At 52.5% G+C, this 14,547-nt stretch overlaps 2 protein-coding genes across 3 annotated transcripts in view; one reads left to right on the top strand and one right to left on the bottom strand.

The window, feature by feature from the left end:
* The window catches only part of UBE2O (ubiquitin conjugating enzyme E2 O), a 92,676-nt gene extending 87,952 nt beyond the window's left edge, over nt 1-4,724 (top strand). The window contains exon 18 of the mRNA XM_019494191.2: nt 462-4,724. Within this exon, the coding sequence (XP_019349736.2) occupies nt 462-1,228 (767 nt within the window). The 3' untranslated portion in view covers nt 1,229-4,724. The remainder of the gene's footprint in view (nt 1-461) is intronic.
* Nucleotides 4,725-11,467: 6,743 nt separating this feature from the next.
* The window catches only part of SPHK1 (sphingosine kinase 1), a 28,227-nt gene continuing 25,147 nt past the window's right edge, over nt 11,468-14,547 (bottom strand). For both annotated transcript variants that reach the window (XM_006269225.4, XM_014601810.3), the window contains exon 5: nt 11,468-13,254. In XM_006269225.4, the coding sequence (XP_006269287.3) occupies nt 12,432-13,254 (823 nt within the window). In that variant the 3' untranslated portion in view covers nt 11,468-12,431. The remainder of the gene's footprint in view (nt 13,255-14,547) is intronic.

Here is a 14,547-nt window from a genome sequence, read left to right as displayed (position 1 = left end):
AGGATACATACTGTATCCCTCGCTAGTCCAGTTCTGGATGTCTCCCAAGCAGGTGTTCCTGAGGCTTGAAACACGAGACCAGTGCACAGCCATCTTCACACAAGTGCCCCCAGCGGTATCATGTGCCAGGTCACCATCTCACAGGGTGTGTGCCCACAATTCCCAAGTGTTACCAGCTCAGCATGGCTAATGCCAGGCATTTAAGTCAAAAGAGCCTTCTCCAAAAGTAACTTCCCCTGTTGCCTTCCCCCATCCCTGCCATTTGCCAGATTTGCGCAGCTTGAGGCAATGCGGCTGCAGGTGAAGGCTTGAGCTGAGCCCACGGTGAGGAGATACAAGGGGTGCAGAAACCACCTGTCCCTTGAGGCCTGGATGCCACCCAGCAGCATCTGCTCTCCGACCCAGACCAGCATGGCAGTGTCCCAGTTTTTAAGCCTTTCCTCTCTCCTTCCTTCTGGCAGGGCTGATCCTAGTGAATGAACCTTATTACAATGAGGCCGGGTTCGACAGTGACCGGGGCCTGCAGGAGGGCTACGAGAACAGCCGCTGCTACAACGAGATGGCCCTGATCCGTGTGGTGCAGTCCATGATGCAGCTACTGCGCAGGCCCGTGGAGGTCTTTGAGCACGAGATCCGTGAGCACTTCTGCTGCAATGGCTGGCGCCTGGTCAGCCGGATAGAGTCCTGGTTGGAGACCAACGAGCTGGTGGAGAGGAGCCATGAACAAGCCAACGGAGCAGATTCCTCCTCTCTCCTTTCTGCGTGCGGTGCCCTGGCTGAGAGCCCGGGAGGACCCATGGAGTCGCTGGATGAGTACGGTGGCCCTCTAGAACAGGGGGCAGCAGCGGCAGAGCTGTCCGACTCGGCGCTTGACGGGAGGGAGGATCTGGATGACTCGGGTTGTGGGGCCTCCACGCTCACAGCCGGTGACCTTCATCAGTATTCAGACTCGGAGAGCACAGGCCACACCCAAGAGGCAGCCCTGGCCAGAGACCTAACGGACGAAGGGAAAGCTGCCCAGGACTCTGCCTTGCAGCCAAGTGTGAAACCAAAGAAAAGGAGAAAGAGCTACAGGAGTTTCCTCCCTGAGAAGAGCGGTTACCCTGACATCGGGTTCCCCCTCTTCCCCCTGTCCAAGGGGTTCATCAAAAGTATCCGTGGTGTCTTGCAGCAGTACCGGGCTGCCTTAGTAGAGGCCAATATTCCCGAGTGGAGAGAGGACAAATAAACCATCGGGTTATGGACAGACGGGCACAGAGGAGATGGGAAAGGCAGAAAGGAAATGGAGCAGCCATCGGTACACCAATAAATTGGCTTCTCTCACCTCAGCCTCTCTTCCTCAGCTGGTTTGCTATCATGAAGGTGATAACCCCATCACTCATTCCTGGCACTTTCCTTCCTTCTCCCAGAGAAGGTTGTCTGAATAGCTCTTCACCACCATCCCCCGCACTGTCCACAGTCCCAAAGTATAAGGAGCAGAGACTTTTCTGTTGCACCCAGCAATCTGGAACTGCCCACCACTTCCTGAGCATCTCTGTGTGCAGAGAGGGGGCTTTCTTTCCCCACCCACTATACCCTGGGTGCTTTGTCTGCCAGTTTAGTTCTGCTTGGGGATGGAGCCCAGGAGATGCGATTGGTATGGCATGCAGTGATGAAAGGCAGTTTCCTCCCTGTCCACCATTTTTTTTCCTGCACAGCTGGATCTCATGGTGGGTTCTTTGTTGGTTTTTTTTTTGTTTGTTTTTTTTTGTTTTGTTTTGTTTTTTTAATAGCCTATTCAAGCCTGAGAACATGCAGACACTAGACTGTGGCTAAGTCAGTTTCCTACATGCTACTGTGTTGCTTTCATCTATGCCTTCCTCGTAGTTCTTCACGGGAAAATGGATGGCTCACCCACTCTGGTACTTATGATTTAGAAACCGAGTGCTGTATGAGCTGTTTGTTCTGCCCAGGACAATACCCTGCCACTCCCTTTGGGTGTCTCTTCTGGAAGTAGGTTCAGCCGCCTCTGCTATGTCCTGTTCTCTAGACTAGGATGAATTTCCACTCCCACTCCCTGCCCTGCCCCCCGCCAACACCTTGGAAACGTACAGGATTCAGGTTCCTCCTGGCACTACTTAGCAAGGCATCAGAGCCCTCGAGGTTGGCCCCCTGCCATGTATTCCTGCCTGCATTGCTGTATCTCTGGCCCAATCGATCAACTGCACAGATAGATCTAGGGCATGTTGCATCTCTAGCAGCTTTGGTGTGGCTGTAAAACCTGCTGCAGCCTTCCCTTGTCCATTTTGACCGCTGCTGATGGATTTCCCCAGGCCAGTAGCTATTTTTGAGCCTTAGAGCAACTATAGATCATTGTGAAATGACTCCAAGCCTGCTGCAGCATTGGGAAATGGGTCACACTAACACAGTACCTTTTGAACAAATGCAGCTTTCAGCTTGGACCCTTGTGGGTCTCTATTCCTGCTTCCTAACCATGCATTAACCCCACCAGCAGTTTCGTATGAGGGTCTGGGTAAAGTGTGGGCAGTAGCATGAACGAGAGAGAGCATGTGCATCCTTCATTCCCTCTGCAGGGCTGCTGTGTAGCCATAGAAAACTGCTGGCCAGACCTGTGCATGCTTTAGCAGCAGAGAGGGGCTTCCACTGGCAATCTCGTCCTTCAGAGGACATGCAGTAACAGTGACAAATGTCTGGGACTGTTGTTTCCAGGCTGTGGGCATCTTACTCAGGACTTCTGCAGGCTGCCTCCTGCACACTGCTGGAGAACTTGAATCCAGCCCCTACTGAATTTGGCAGATGTTCAGCCACCCACCTCCGTGCAGTGGGGAAACGCATTCCCTGGGGGTACTAGTCCTGTATGGAAGCTGGTCTTTCAGCCTAGGCAGTAAAAGTGAGGATGAGGGCTCAGGGGAAAGTCGAACTCTCCTGACTAGCTCTCCAGCCCCTGCCGAAGCTGGTGGATGGGCTGCTTGATTCAAAGCAGGGTGTGACAGCTTCATGGTCAACTCTCTGCTGTCTTTGTGGGCTCAGTGCCCCAGGGAGAAGCAGCGTTTTATCCTTTTTGAATATTCATAAGGATGCCCCTGCTTCCAGTGTCTTTGAGAGCAGGATTTGGCCCCTGAGTGTAGAGTGGGGCAGGGGGAACATCAGTAGGAGTTCCTGGGGTAATGCACTGGCCTTTTGCCACTCACTGGAGGAGTGTTGTTTTGGGCCTGCCCACGGACTCCCTACTCTCTGCCTTGATGCTTCAGACCCTCCGTATGAATTGGCAAGCTTGCCCAGGAGAGCCGTGGGCCTGGAGCAGAGGGTTGTGGAGAGGTCGCGTGTTTGGATTGAGCTGCAAATGTAGCGTCGCAGGGTGACGGAGCACGTGCTGTGAGTGGCTTGCAGTAGATCCAGATATGAAGCTAATCAGCTTCTGTGAGCAAGAAAATGGACTCCAAAGGAAGGAGAGGGCGTGAAGGGGGCGGGGGGAGGGATGGGAACTGGAGGTGCCATATGGGCACGCGTGCAAGAATTGGTGTAAGGCACCCAGTTCCACAAATTGCCAGACATGTTACTCACTGCAGCCGGCAGACAGTGACCTCCAGACACTCATTTCCTTTGGTGCGTCACTGCATTCCTCGCATGGATGTGGCCATCTCTACTCCCTCGGAGCACGGGAGAGGGAGAGGCGGGATAGACAAGCTGCTTATTAGAAAGGCACAGCAGAAAACAATCCATTGAGTTGACCACGTGACCAGAAGGGGGGGGGGGGGAAGGGGGTCTCTGTCATATCCTGGCATTTCCCATCCACCCTCCCCTCTCCATACAATTATTGCTCTCATCTCATTTGGGAGGGTGGAGGGACGTCAGGTTGCCTGTCGTCTTGGGGGAAGATGGTGGGAGCATCAGTGCCAGTCTCGGGCTGCTCAGGCTCCCCTACGATTCCTCCCCGCTTCCACCAAGACATCTGTTGCTGGGACTGTAATCGAGAGCTTTGCACGGGCTCCTTGAATTGCCAACCAGGAGAAAGAGTTCCCTTATTGGCCTAGTAGGGACCTACTGCCCCCCTTAAGCAGCACCCTCTCCTCAGAGCTGTCTGCCCCCAGCTGAGGCCTGCACAGAGGTTTACAAGTTTTCTAAGCTTTTGATAATGTGAAGCTCCAAGTTACGAGGTTGCTGTTGAGCACACAGAAGCTATGTATTTTTTTTTTTGGTGTATGTATGTAATATTTAAGGGTTAAAAAAAAAAAAGCATAACATTTAAAAAAGGCAAAAACCTTTTAAAAAGAAGGAAAAAAATTTAAAAAACAAAAAAAAAAAGCCAAAGCATGATGCATATTGTTAGCCTTAAAACTGGCTACACGACTGGGTGATATACAAATAAGAACAGCCTGTAACTGTTTTAAGTGCTGGGGGGGAGGGGGGGTGGAATTGCTGGAGAATTATGACAAAATCAGTTTGTAGCCTTGATTCTGTACAGTATTTAAAAATTACAAAAAAATGGAACTGACAATTATTGACGCCATGCTTAGAGGTGTGTTGTTCACGTGCAGAAGTGAATGCTTGGGTGCTTACGATATATGTATAAAGTGCTGTGTGATTTATTCAACCTTTTTTTCTTTTCTTTTCTTTTTTTTTTTTTTTTACCTGCCAACCATTTTTTGTTTGTTTGTTTGGCTAATTCAGATGTAATAAAGGAGAAAAGGTGACTTGCCATTAAATTTTTGCCTCTGTGAATAGCTCCGACTCTGCCGTCTAATTTTGTTTTCCTTTTCCATACGTGGCGTCTTGTGTTATCGCACATGACACGGGGCGAAGTCTGCTGCCTTTATCTGTGCGGAGCAGCTCCCGGACTCTGCTCTCAAAACTCACAGGCCTGTCAAGAGAGTAAAGTGGCAAACAGCACGGGGGCAGGAGATGGCATCGGGTCTTAAGGAAGAGCTGTCGATAAATCCGCAGCTGCCTGACGTACCTGGGTTCTTGCCTGGTGGCTCAGTGGCCATCTTGGCATTGACAGCTCTGGGACTTTGGATCAGACTCTCCATTTCTAGGAGGCTTGAGAAGAGCAGGCTTGCTCTCCAGTAGCATGTGTGTTAAAGAACCAACCCCACCTCGTTCGCATCAGCTGTCTGTGTAGCGACCAAGATGACTAAGGATGAGATCTGAGATGCCATGCCACATTTGTCTAAGCTTGCAGTGACTCTAAGGTCTCTTTTACTGGCTGATGTGAAATAAGTAGGTTTTTTTCCCCCAATTGGAAGTTGATAAGTGTCCATGTCACCAACTGCCAGCATGGACAGCACCTTTACTCGGCAGCCTTCTTGGAGATGGCAAGGCCAGGGTTCTCCTGGAATAGGAGGGGGCTGGTCCTCCAGGATTCATAGGGTCGGAAGGCACCTTGTAGATCATCCAGGTCCGACCCCCTGCCTGGGCAGGAGAGAAAACTGGGGTCAAATGACCCCAGCCAGGTAGACCTAAAGCCTCCTCTTAAAGACCCCCAGGGTAGGAGCCAGCACCACTTCCCTTGGAAGTTGGTTCCAGATCCTAGCTGCCCTAACTGTGAAGTGTAGCACCTCCTGATGTCTAGTCTAAACCTACTCTCTAACAATTTGTGGCTGTTATTCCTTGTTACCCCTGAGGGGTTCTAGGGGGAACAGGGTCTCTCCCAAACCCTGCTGGTCCCCCCTGGTGAGTTTATAGATGGCCACCAGGTCCCCCCTCAGCCTTCTCTTGTGAAGGCTGAACAGGTTCAGGTCCCATAGTCTCTCCTCGTAGGGCCTGCCCTGCTGACCCCGGATCATGCAGGTGGCCCTCCTCTGGACCCTCTCAATGCTGTCCACATCCCTCTTGAAGTGGGGTGCCCAGAACTGGACACAGTACTCCAGCTGCAGCCTGACCAGTGTCGTGTAGAGGGGGAGGATCACCTCCTTGGCCCTGCTTGAGATGCGTCTGTGGATGCACGACAAGGTACGGTTAGCCTTCCTGACCATGACCTCACATTGTCCGCCCATGTCCATCTTGGAGTCAATGATGACTCCAAGATCTCTTTGCCACCGTACTCTCGAGAAGGGAGTTTCCTAGCTTATAGGTATGCTGCTGGTTCCTACTGCCCAAGTGCAGCACCTTGCACTTGTCTGTATTGAAACCCATCCTGTTTGCGTTAGCCCACCCCTGTAACCTGTCCAGGTCCTGCTGTAATCTGTCCTTCCCTACTAGCGTGCCCACCTCACCCCAAATCTTGGTATCATCAGCAAATTTAAACAGGCTGCTTTTTACCCCGTTGTCCAAGTCACTAATAAAGAAATTGAACAGTGCAGGCCCAAGGACTGAGCCCTGGGGGACTCCGCTGCCCACTTTCCTCCAGTTCGAAAAAGACCCGTCCACCACCGCCCTCTGAGTACGACCCTTCAGCCAATTTGCAATCTGTCTGACTGCAGGTATCGATGCCACAGTTGCCTAGTTTTTTGATGAGAATGAGGTGGGAGATGGTGTCAAAGGCCTTGCTGAAGGACACTGAGGTTGGCCTGATCAATGAGGGGGAAGGCTTGCACCTCTGGATAGGCATCATGTTGTTCCAGCCTCTGTATTCAGTTGTTGGAACAGACGTAAGAGGAAAGCAGAGGTTGGTGCTGCAGCAGCTGTAGAAAACATCCTCTGCTGCCTGGAGCCCCTGGAAATGTTTGGGCAGGGTAGTGTGGGTTGGACGTGAAGGACATGCAGTACATGCGTGCGCATCCCCTACCCCCGCAACAAGGAGACCCAGGGCACCCAAAGTCTCAGATATGGCCTGTGGGCCATGAAGGTGGTCTGGGAAGTGCACTGCATGCAAGGCTGACCCCACGTGCTGGAGGGGTCCCTCCATGGGCCTGATGCATTCAATACTCTTGGGCTAAACAGATGATGCTTGGGCCTGAATTCAGAATGCTGTGAGTTCAAATCCTGGCTGTCCTCCTGCTGCAGGATGGTGACAATGCCTTCCTTACTGGGGCAGGTGGGAGAAGCTGCCTGAGGCTTGAGCTGCACTTTGTATAGTACCTGGTTCCTTGGGGTGACCATGCCAGTTGTGACTGACAAAGAGTTGTGGGTCTGGGGACTGGGGAAAATATCAATGAAGAAGCACTGGGCATTTAATTGTTACAGAAAGGAGACTGCATTGAGCAGTGCTTCAAGCGTAGCGCCTGTCACCCGGGGGCTGCGGGACCTCCGTTTGCTGCAGAGGCTAATCGCACTTCCTGGAGAGCGTCCTCTGTAGCAGCAAGACAAGCTCAGTTTTCTGTAGGGGATTTCTGTGCTGTCAGCTCTTGTCTGGGGCCTGCCATATCTTGGTGAGAACAAACCTCTGGGCCTTTCCCCTGCCTTCTGCCTGGGCTAAAAAGAGACACTGGGGGAAAGCCTAGTGTGTGCTACCTTGCTGTCAGGCATCAACAGCCCTGCGAGGGGAACCTGATACCAAGGTGCTAGGAGAAATTTTGTCAGAGGCATGACTGTGAAGGGAAAAAACCCAGGACTGCAACCAGACTTAGGTTGCTTGCTTGAAATCTGTTGCTAGCACGGGATGCAGCAGGATTTAAGTTGTTCTGGACATGGGAGCAGGATAAAAATGAAGGGAAAGAAACATATCTTTCTCTCCAGGGTGGTAGAGAAGTGGGTTTGAAAACAGCCCCTCTCAGGGCTCTGCCCCTTGCTGCTGCTGGAGCTCATGGGTGCTTTGTGCTCCAGGAGCAGAGAACTGATGGAAGGAGGTATGGATTGACTGTACCCTTCCTGGGCTTGTCCAGCGGTGATGAGCTCAAGCCCTTCGGCTTTGCCCAGAGAGTCACCTGGTGTACCCCCAGCAGGAGCCTTTTCTCCAGAAGGAGCCTGACCTGCATACACTGCCACCATGCGTGGCTCTGAATTACCAGTGATGGGTGAGGAGTCTGGTTCCCCAGAGCTGAAGAACTGGATCTCCTCTAGAACCGCCCTAGACCCCCCCAGGCAAACTCTCGAGATCAGGGGAGCACACATGCAATGTGCTGCGCCCCTTTGAGAGCCAGGCCTTCCCGCAGAACCCGTCAGGGTCGGAGCCTTTACAGCGAGTCCGGATAACTGATGTGGAAAAGGACATCTGAGCTTGACACACAGGAGGCACGGGGTAGCAGTTGATGTGGCAGGTTCCCACTGGGGCACTCTTTCAGGCACAGTGAACTGGAACTAAGATGGCGCCATTTGAGTTGGGCAGCAATTTCTATGGGCTGCCCAAAAGATCAGCTGGGCATATGACCTTGATTTTCCCTGACAGTCTAATTGCCCAACAATGGAAGAAGGAATTAGGCAAAGTAAAAGAGTCTGGAGTGTCCACTTTTACTCCTGGCCAAATACCACGGGGAAAGGAGTTCTATCTTATTTTAGGATCTGGTAACTCTGTTGCCTGCCTCGCTGTATTGCAAATAACCTTCAGCTCCATTTAATCCTGGCCTGGAGAGCAATTGGACTTTGTGTTTCCCTGGTTTTGCAATCCTAATTGCATAGCTTTTCAGATGAATAATGTGGGTGCAGTTTCACCATCATAAGCATTGCAAATTTGGCTTAATTATTTCACTTTGTACCAAACTTTTAGCAGCTGTCACCAAAATAAAAAAACATAGAATAAATAATAAGCTATTAAGTGTATGGGCAATGAGAAACCCTGTTTGTTCTGCTGTCTCTTTTTCCAGCAGTTCAGTTTGTTTTGGAGATCTCATCCATATAGGCTGTCACAGAATATTTTATGTGAATTCTGAATATGATGTGTATTTTCTGGAATGCCTTGTGGGCAGAGGACTGACAGGTGTAGGGTGGACCATGTACTTGACTACTACCTAGGTTTCTACAATGCTATCCATCACTGAATTGCACTAGGGGAAATTTAGGTTGGATATTAGGAAGAACTTTCTACCTGTGAATGTGTTTAGACCGTGGAGCAAGTCACCTACACAGGCTGTGCAATCAAATTCTTGAGAAGTTTTTAAGAGCAAGTTGGGCAAACGTTTGGATGAGTTGGACTAGAGCAGTGTTTCTCAACCCATGGGTTGCAACCTAAAGTGGATCGCAAGAATATATGAAAGGGTCACAAAACAAACTTTCAAAGTGGATTCTCCTTTAAAGGAGAAATATGTGGGAAACCATGGCTTTTCCCTTGCAGGCTAACAGAGTTCCAGCCTCCAAAGGGGCTGCTTGGGGGCTCTCCCTTGCCCCACACGCTGCAGGGCTGGGGCCTGGGGGCAGGGGTCAGCGGGTAAGGAGTGACAGGCACTAGGTCAAGACTAGCCATTGATGTTTACAAATGAGTCCTGGTACAAACCAGATTAAGCATCACTGGTGTAGAGATGCATGGTCCCAACTTGAGTAGGAGGCTGGACTAGATATATGGCTGGCAGGGACTCGGTCATCTATTTCTATGGTTTTATATGGCTGCTGTCAAAATGTTGTGGCAGCTGCTTTTATAACCATCACCATCAAAACACTTGTAATGCATGAGGTTTGGGGGGGGGGTTAGTTGCCCTCTGTCGCAGGGCACCTCGGTACCCCCTGCTCCTAGAGAGGAGAAACTGCCAGGGAGAGAGTGAGCGAGCCCTGGCCTGACACAACGAGCCCAGCTGAGGGTTGCCGGGGTAACAAGCGCAGCTGTGGGTTGCCGGAGCAACTAAGGGGAGCCAGCTGCCTGTAGGGGGCAGGGCCTGGCCCTTATAAAGCCCAGGGCTGAGGCCAGGCTGACAGTTCTCTGCCAGCAGCCTGGGAGGCAGGAGCTCCGGGAACGAGGATGTGGAAAGGAGCCTAGTAGCAAGTACCATTGTCATATGGAGCAACATTGTTATAGCCATGAGGCTTCGGGTTTGAGTTATAGCCAGGTGGCTTACTTTGTAGTGGCTAGGTGCCATAGGTTTTAGTTGTAGCCAGGAGGCTTGCAGTATGTGTTGTGGTTGTTTATTACCCCGGAGGCTTGGGTGAGGCTGTAGGGGTTGGAGGAGGCCTCATAGGGACCCCAGAGAGTGTGGGGTACCCTAGCGCCGGGAGGGCGCATTATCCTGCACAACCAGTGGATTGCAGACGGGGGACAGACCCCGGGTTACATATGTGTGTGGGGTACATAGACCCCAGCCCCAGAGAGAAGGGCGGTTTTATCAGGGAGCCCAAGGTGGGCACGGCGAGCCCCAAAGAGGGGGAGTGCCATATTGGTATTGAGAAGCCCAAAGTGGGCACAGCGAGCCCCAAAGAGGGGGAGCGCCATATTAGGAAGCCCAGGACGGGCGCAGCAGATGCCAGCAAGGGTGTGTTCCTGGACCCCAGATGCCACTTGCGGGGTGCATAGACCCCAGCCCCAGGGAGGGGTGATTACTGAGGAGCCCGAGAGGGGCCATACTGAAGAGCCCTAGAGCAGGGCGATATTGAGGAGTCTGAGAGGGGCAATATTGAGGAGCCCGGTAACAGGCTAGCACCGCGGAAAACCCAGGACAGGGGAAGGGTGCTGCGGTGGACCCAGACAGAAAGGGTTAGCAGTACAGCATCCCAGAAAAGGGCAAGGTGCTGCGGTTGCCCCCGAGGGGACGGGGAGTAGCAGCCCAGTGAGCCCATATCAGAAAGGGTGGGAGTGCGGTGGGCCCAAAAGACCGGTGGCTCAAGAGGACGTCCCAGAGGGGACTAGTCTATTGTAGAGAAGGCCCAAGAGCGGGCATATGTGTATTTTGACCTAACAACATCTTTCACATCAGCGAGGCCTGGGGCATGGTATTAGGGGTGGTAGGAGCCACGCATAGTCCATAAGGCTAGGGTGTCCGGGGAACACCCACCGTATCGGGAGACCCCCAGGGGTCCAGGAACACACGGGGACAGAGGTCCTGAGTAGCCGTGCCCAGGGAGTCATAGGCAGCCTCCCAACCTTATATTTACCAGCAAGACGTGGCGGGCGAGAATAAGAGGGTGCCTTGGGCCAGCCTTGACACGGAGCGAGGGACCTCAGGGAGATCACAGCCCTCCTGGAGGACTCCGCCGTGACACCCTCATCTTATTTACACTCCCAATTCACTGAGATGTATTAAATGCCCAGAAATAGCTAGTAAGACAGGTTGGTGCATTTCTCCTCTATACTCACAGCAGAAAGCAAAATAAGCCATGCTCTACTAACTTATTTTAAATCCTTTAGATTGGTGTGACACCACATGTCCCATCTTTTAGCCCAACATGAGTCACTGCTGTTGTTTTCCACCCTACAAAGTAAGGAGATTTAATAGTAGTTAATGACTGCCTGGGGTTCTACACGTCTATGAGAAACTATTTTGGAGCTGTTGACCCACACCCCTCCCTGTCCAAACCGGATGGCAATAATCATAGCAAAATGCTACTGAGGAGCTCTTCTGCTGATGATCCCACAGGAAATTTGATGGAGATGGGAAAAGAATCCAACCTCAGGCATTTTTGGGGGCATGCAGTAAAGTTGGAGCACTCATAATATGACTGCTACGTCTAGTTTAGCAAAAGCTAGATCTTTATTGTGCTTTTTCTCATAAGAATATACTCAGCAGCTACAGGGAGCTCTTGATAGAAATATTTAAAAAATAAAATAAAAGTTTTGATTTACTGTCGCAAACGTTGGTCCCAAAAGTTCATTGTTTCTGCTCGAGCCATTTCATTTCCCCAAGGGTCCGGTGATTTTGGAGCAATTGGCATCGGCTGGCATTGGAGACAGGCATGGTGTCCAGGGTCTACTCGGCGGAGGTGTTTGCGTTGGAGGAAGGGAATGGTGCCTCGAGTATGTGCGGTGAGCTCTGGGAAGGGAGCAGACTGGCTTTCTCCTTGCAGTTCTGTTCCTTGTTTCCCTTCAGAGGAGGCCTGTACTGTAAGGACACTTTGGTCTGGTGAGATGTCTGGTCTTATCTGCTGAATCCCTGCCACGTTAGGTCATTCTGGGTGCAGAAGTCAGTCCAGTATTGAAATTGCTGAGGTGAAGGGGAAGGAAATGCCTTTGTACCTGCTAATCTGCTCTGGTAAGTGATGTGTCCCACTTCTGTATATATTCCCCAGCATCAACTGCAACCCAGGAGCCCCGAGTCCCTTGCATCACTTCCCTATAAAAACTGTTTGGCCAGACCTGCCTGACCCTTCCAGCAGGCTGTGCCCATTGGATGCCTCTCTTCTCACTTCCAAGTTGAGTGAGGAAAGTAAGAAAGAGGTTTCCATAAAGTGCATGTCATCAGGTGGCAAAATAGTCATCGTTCTGGGCAGGGGAGGGACCAGGACTGGGCAAAGAGAAAACCAGAGGCCCCTGAGAACTACTCTAAAAGGAAAAGGATGCTTTGGAGTAGCAAGGTGCATAAATATTCCCTGCGGTGCTCCCAGCCTGTCCTGTGTCCCAGCACCCCGGGGGCTCAGTGACGCACGCGATCAAAGCCTTTTGGAACTATTTTATTTTCAAGGTCTTGGGGGTGGAATCAGGGGCCACCGATGATCCTGCAGAGTTGGTTCTGCACTTGCCCTTGAACCGGCTCACAGGGTAGCATCTCGCCATCCACAGTCATGAGGCCAGCAGCCACAAAGGGCTCGATACGGAAGGCTCTCACGGGGATGTACCGAAGCTGGGGGCAGTTTAAGTCCATGTGGGTCCCTTTCTGTATAGCTAGAAACAATTTGAGCAGCGCTGTCCTGGAGACCCCGGCCTTCAAGTAAAACAGGTGAATAGAGCCATCATGAAGCTTGGCCTTCGGGGCCATGACATAGTCTGCTCCCAGGTGAGACTGGTAAATGGCAAAAATGGAGACAAACTCCTCCTCTGGCTCCACAGTCCAGTGCTTTGGGACTGGCTGGTTAAAGGGGACAAGGAGGGAGTCCTCTGGCCAGGTCCCCTCAGGGACATGGGACATCCCTGGGACTGTCTGGGGGAGGATGTGGCTGGGGTGGCCATTTCTGTAGCAGGTGTGGTGGCCACTTTGCCCTGAGGAGCTGCTCTGTTCCCTGTAGGGAGATGAAGAAGCAGAGGTCTCCCCCACAGGCAGGTAGGAGAGACGCCCCTTGTAGACCTCCAGTTTGGCCAGGCACTGGACGGTGCCCATGGTGAAGCGGGCATTGCCCAGCTTGCGATACCTCTCGCTGGTGATGTCCACATCTGAGATGAAGCCCCAGCCAAAACTGAGAAAGAAGAAGAGGCGCTTGCCGGAGGCAGTGCGTAGGGAGACCAGGTCCATTGGTGTGTGCAGACCCTTGCAGAGGATGTAGGTGCAATTGGTCAACAGCTCCTCCTTGATGGCAGGCTCATTCCTGAAACAGATGCAAAGACAGCATGGTTCAGCTGTGAGTTGGCATCACGGGTGCACTGGAGCAGTCTCCAAGACTGCTAAGAAAAGGGGCAGCGCCACCCTTACCCTCTTTTGCTGGAGCTGGAATGGGAGGCCGGGAGGGCCCAGCATCACCCCAGGACCCTTGTTTCCAGACTCCCCTGCCCACGCAGCCTCACCTTAGCTCTTCTTGGAGATGCTTTCCCTATGCCCTTTTCCTCAAGCTCAACTGGAGCCAGGAAGCTGGCCAGGGCATTGGGGAGGCAGACTAAAACCCAGCTGGGCAGACAGACAAGCAAAGCATTTGCTGGCCAAGACCTGCAGCCTGGCCTGTCGGAGACAAACACGTGAGAGGCGAGGACAGGCCCGTGTCACTGCTGTCAAGCTGTCAGGGGCGATCTACCAGCAAGAGGGAGACTAGCTCCAACTTCATGGCAGCGGGGGGGTAGAGCACCCAAGATGGGGTGGATTCTGCCGTGTGTCGGGGTAAGACGTGCGCTGGAGGTTCACATGTGTGGTGGTTCAGCAATGCTGCGAGGCCTCCCAGTTTGCTTGCACCCTGGGAGGTTTGAAGCATCTCAGCTCCCCTATGCAATGGTCCAAATCCGTGGTCCCCATGGAAACCTGCTAATATCCCATCAATGGCAAACTTTGAGGGAGGGAAGGAGGGAGGGATTGCCACTGGAGGGGTTGCGCTGGAAGGAAAGGAGGTTTCAGGCTACTAAGAGGAGAGACCAACTGGGGGCCATCAGTAAATCACCAGCACACCCCTACCTCTGTGCTGGGAAGCCCCCAACCTCTTGTTCTGCCCCACACTCCTGGGTCCTGCCAGCTGCCAGCCCAGGAACCAGCTGTGAAGTCAGCCTAAAACAGCTGGGAGCCTGGCAGGGAGCGGAGGAGCTCTGTGCAAAACACCGGCATGGGCAACAGGAGGAAGGTGGTCACCGGGGAGGAGGGGGGCCTTCCCACCTGGCTAGAGAGCCCAACCTTCACACTCACAGAGGGGGCAGGACTAGGCAGCGGGAAGGGAAGGGTGTCTTTCTGGGATGGGTAGAAAAAGGGCACCTGGAGGGTCTTTGAGGCCTATTGGCTCATTGTACCGACACCCGGGCCTTTGGCTCCTGTCAGCCCATGGCTACAGCAGAGCCAGCTGGAGTCTACTGCACCCCCGGGGCCGTCTGGAGAAGCAGCAGCTCGGCTGTGACCCTTTGTGACTGACACCGAGCGGGACCCAGGGACAACTCGGTGATCCCCAGAGCCTGGGGCACAGTTTGTG

The sequence above is a fragment of the Alligator mississippiensis genome, chromosome 8, assembly GCF_030867095.1.
Source record: "Alligator mississippiensis isolate rAllMis1 chromosome 8, rAllMis1, whole genome shotgun sequence".
NCBI classification, from domain to species: domain Eukaryota; kingdom Metazoa; phylum Chordata; order Crocodylia; family Alligatoridae; genus Alligator; species Alligator mississippiensis.
Note: the sequence above shows the minus strand (reverse complement) of the source record. Positions and strands in the feature narration are given on the sequence as shown.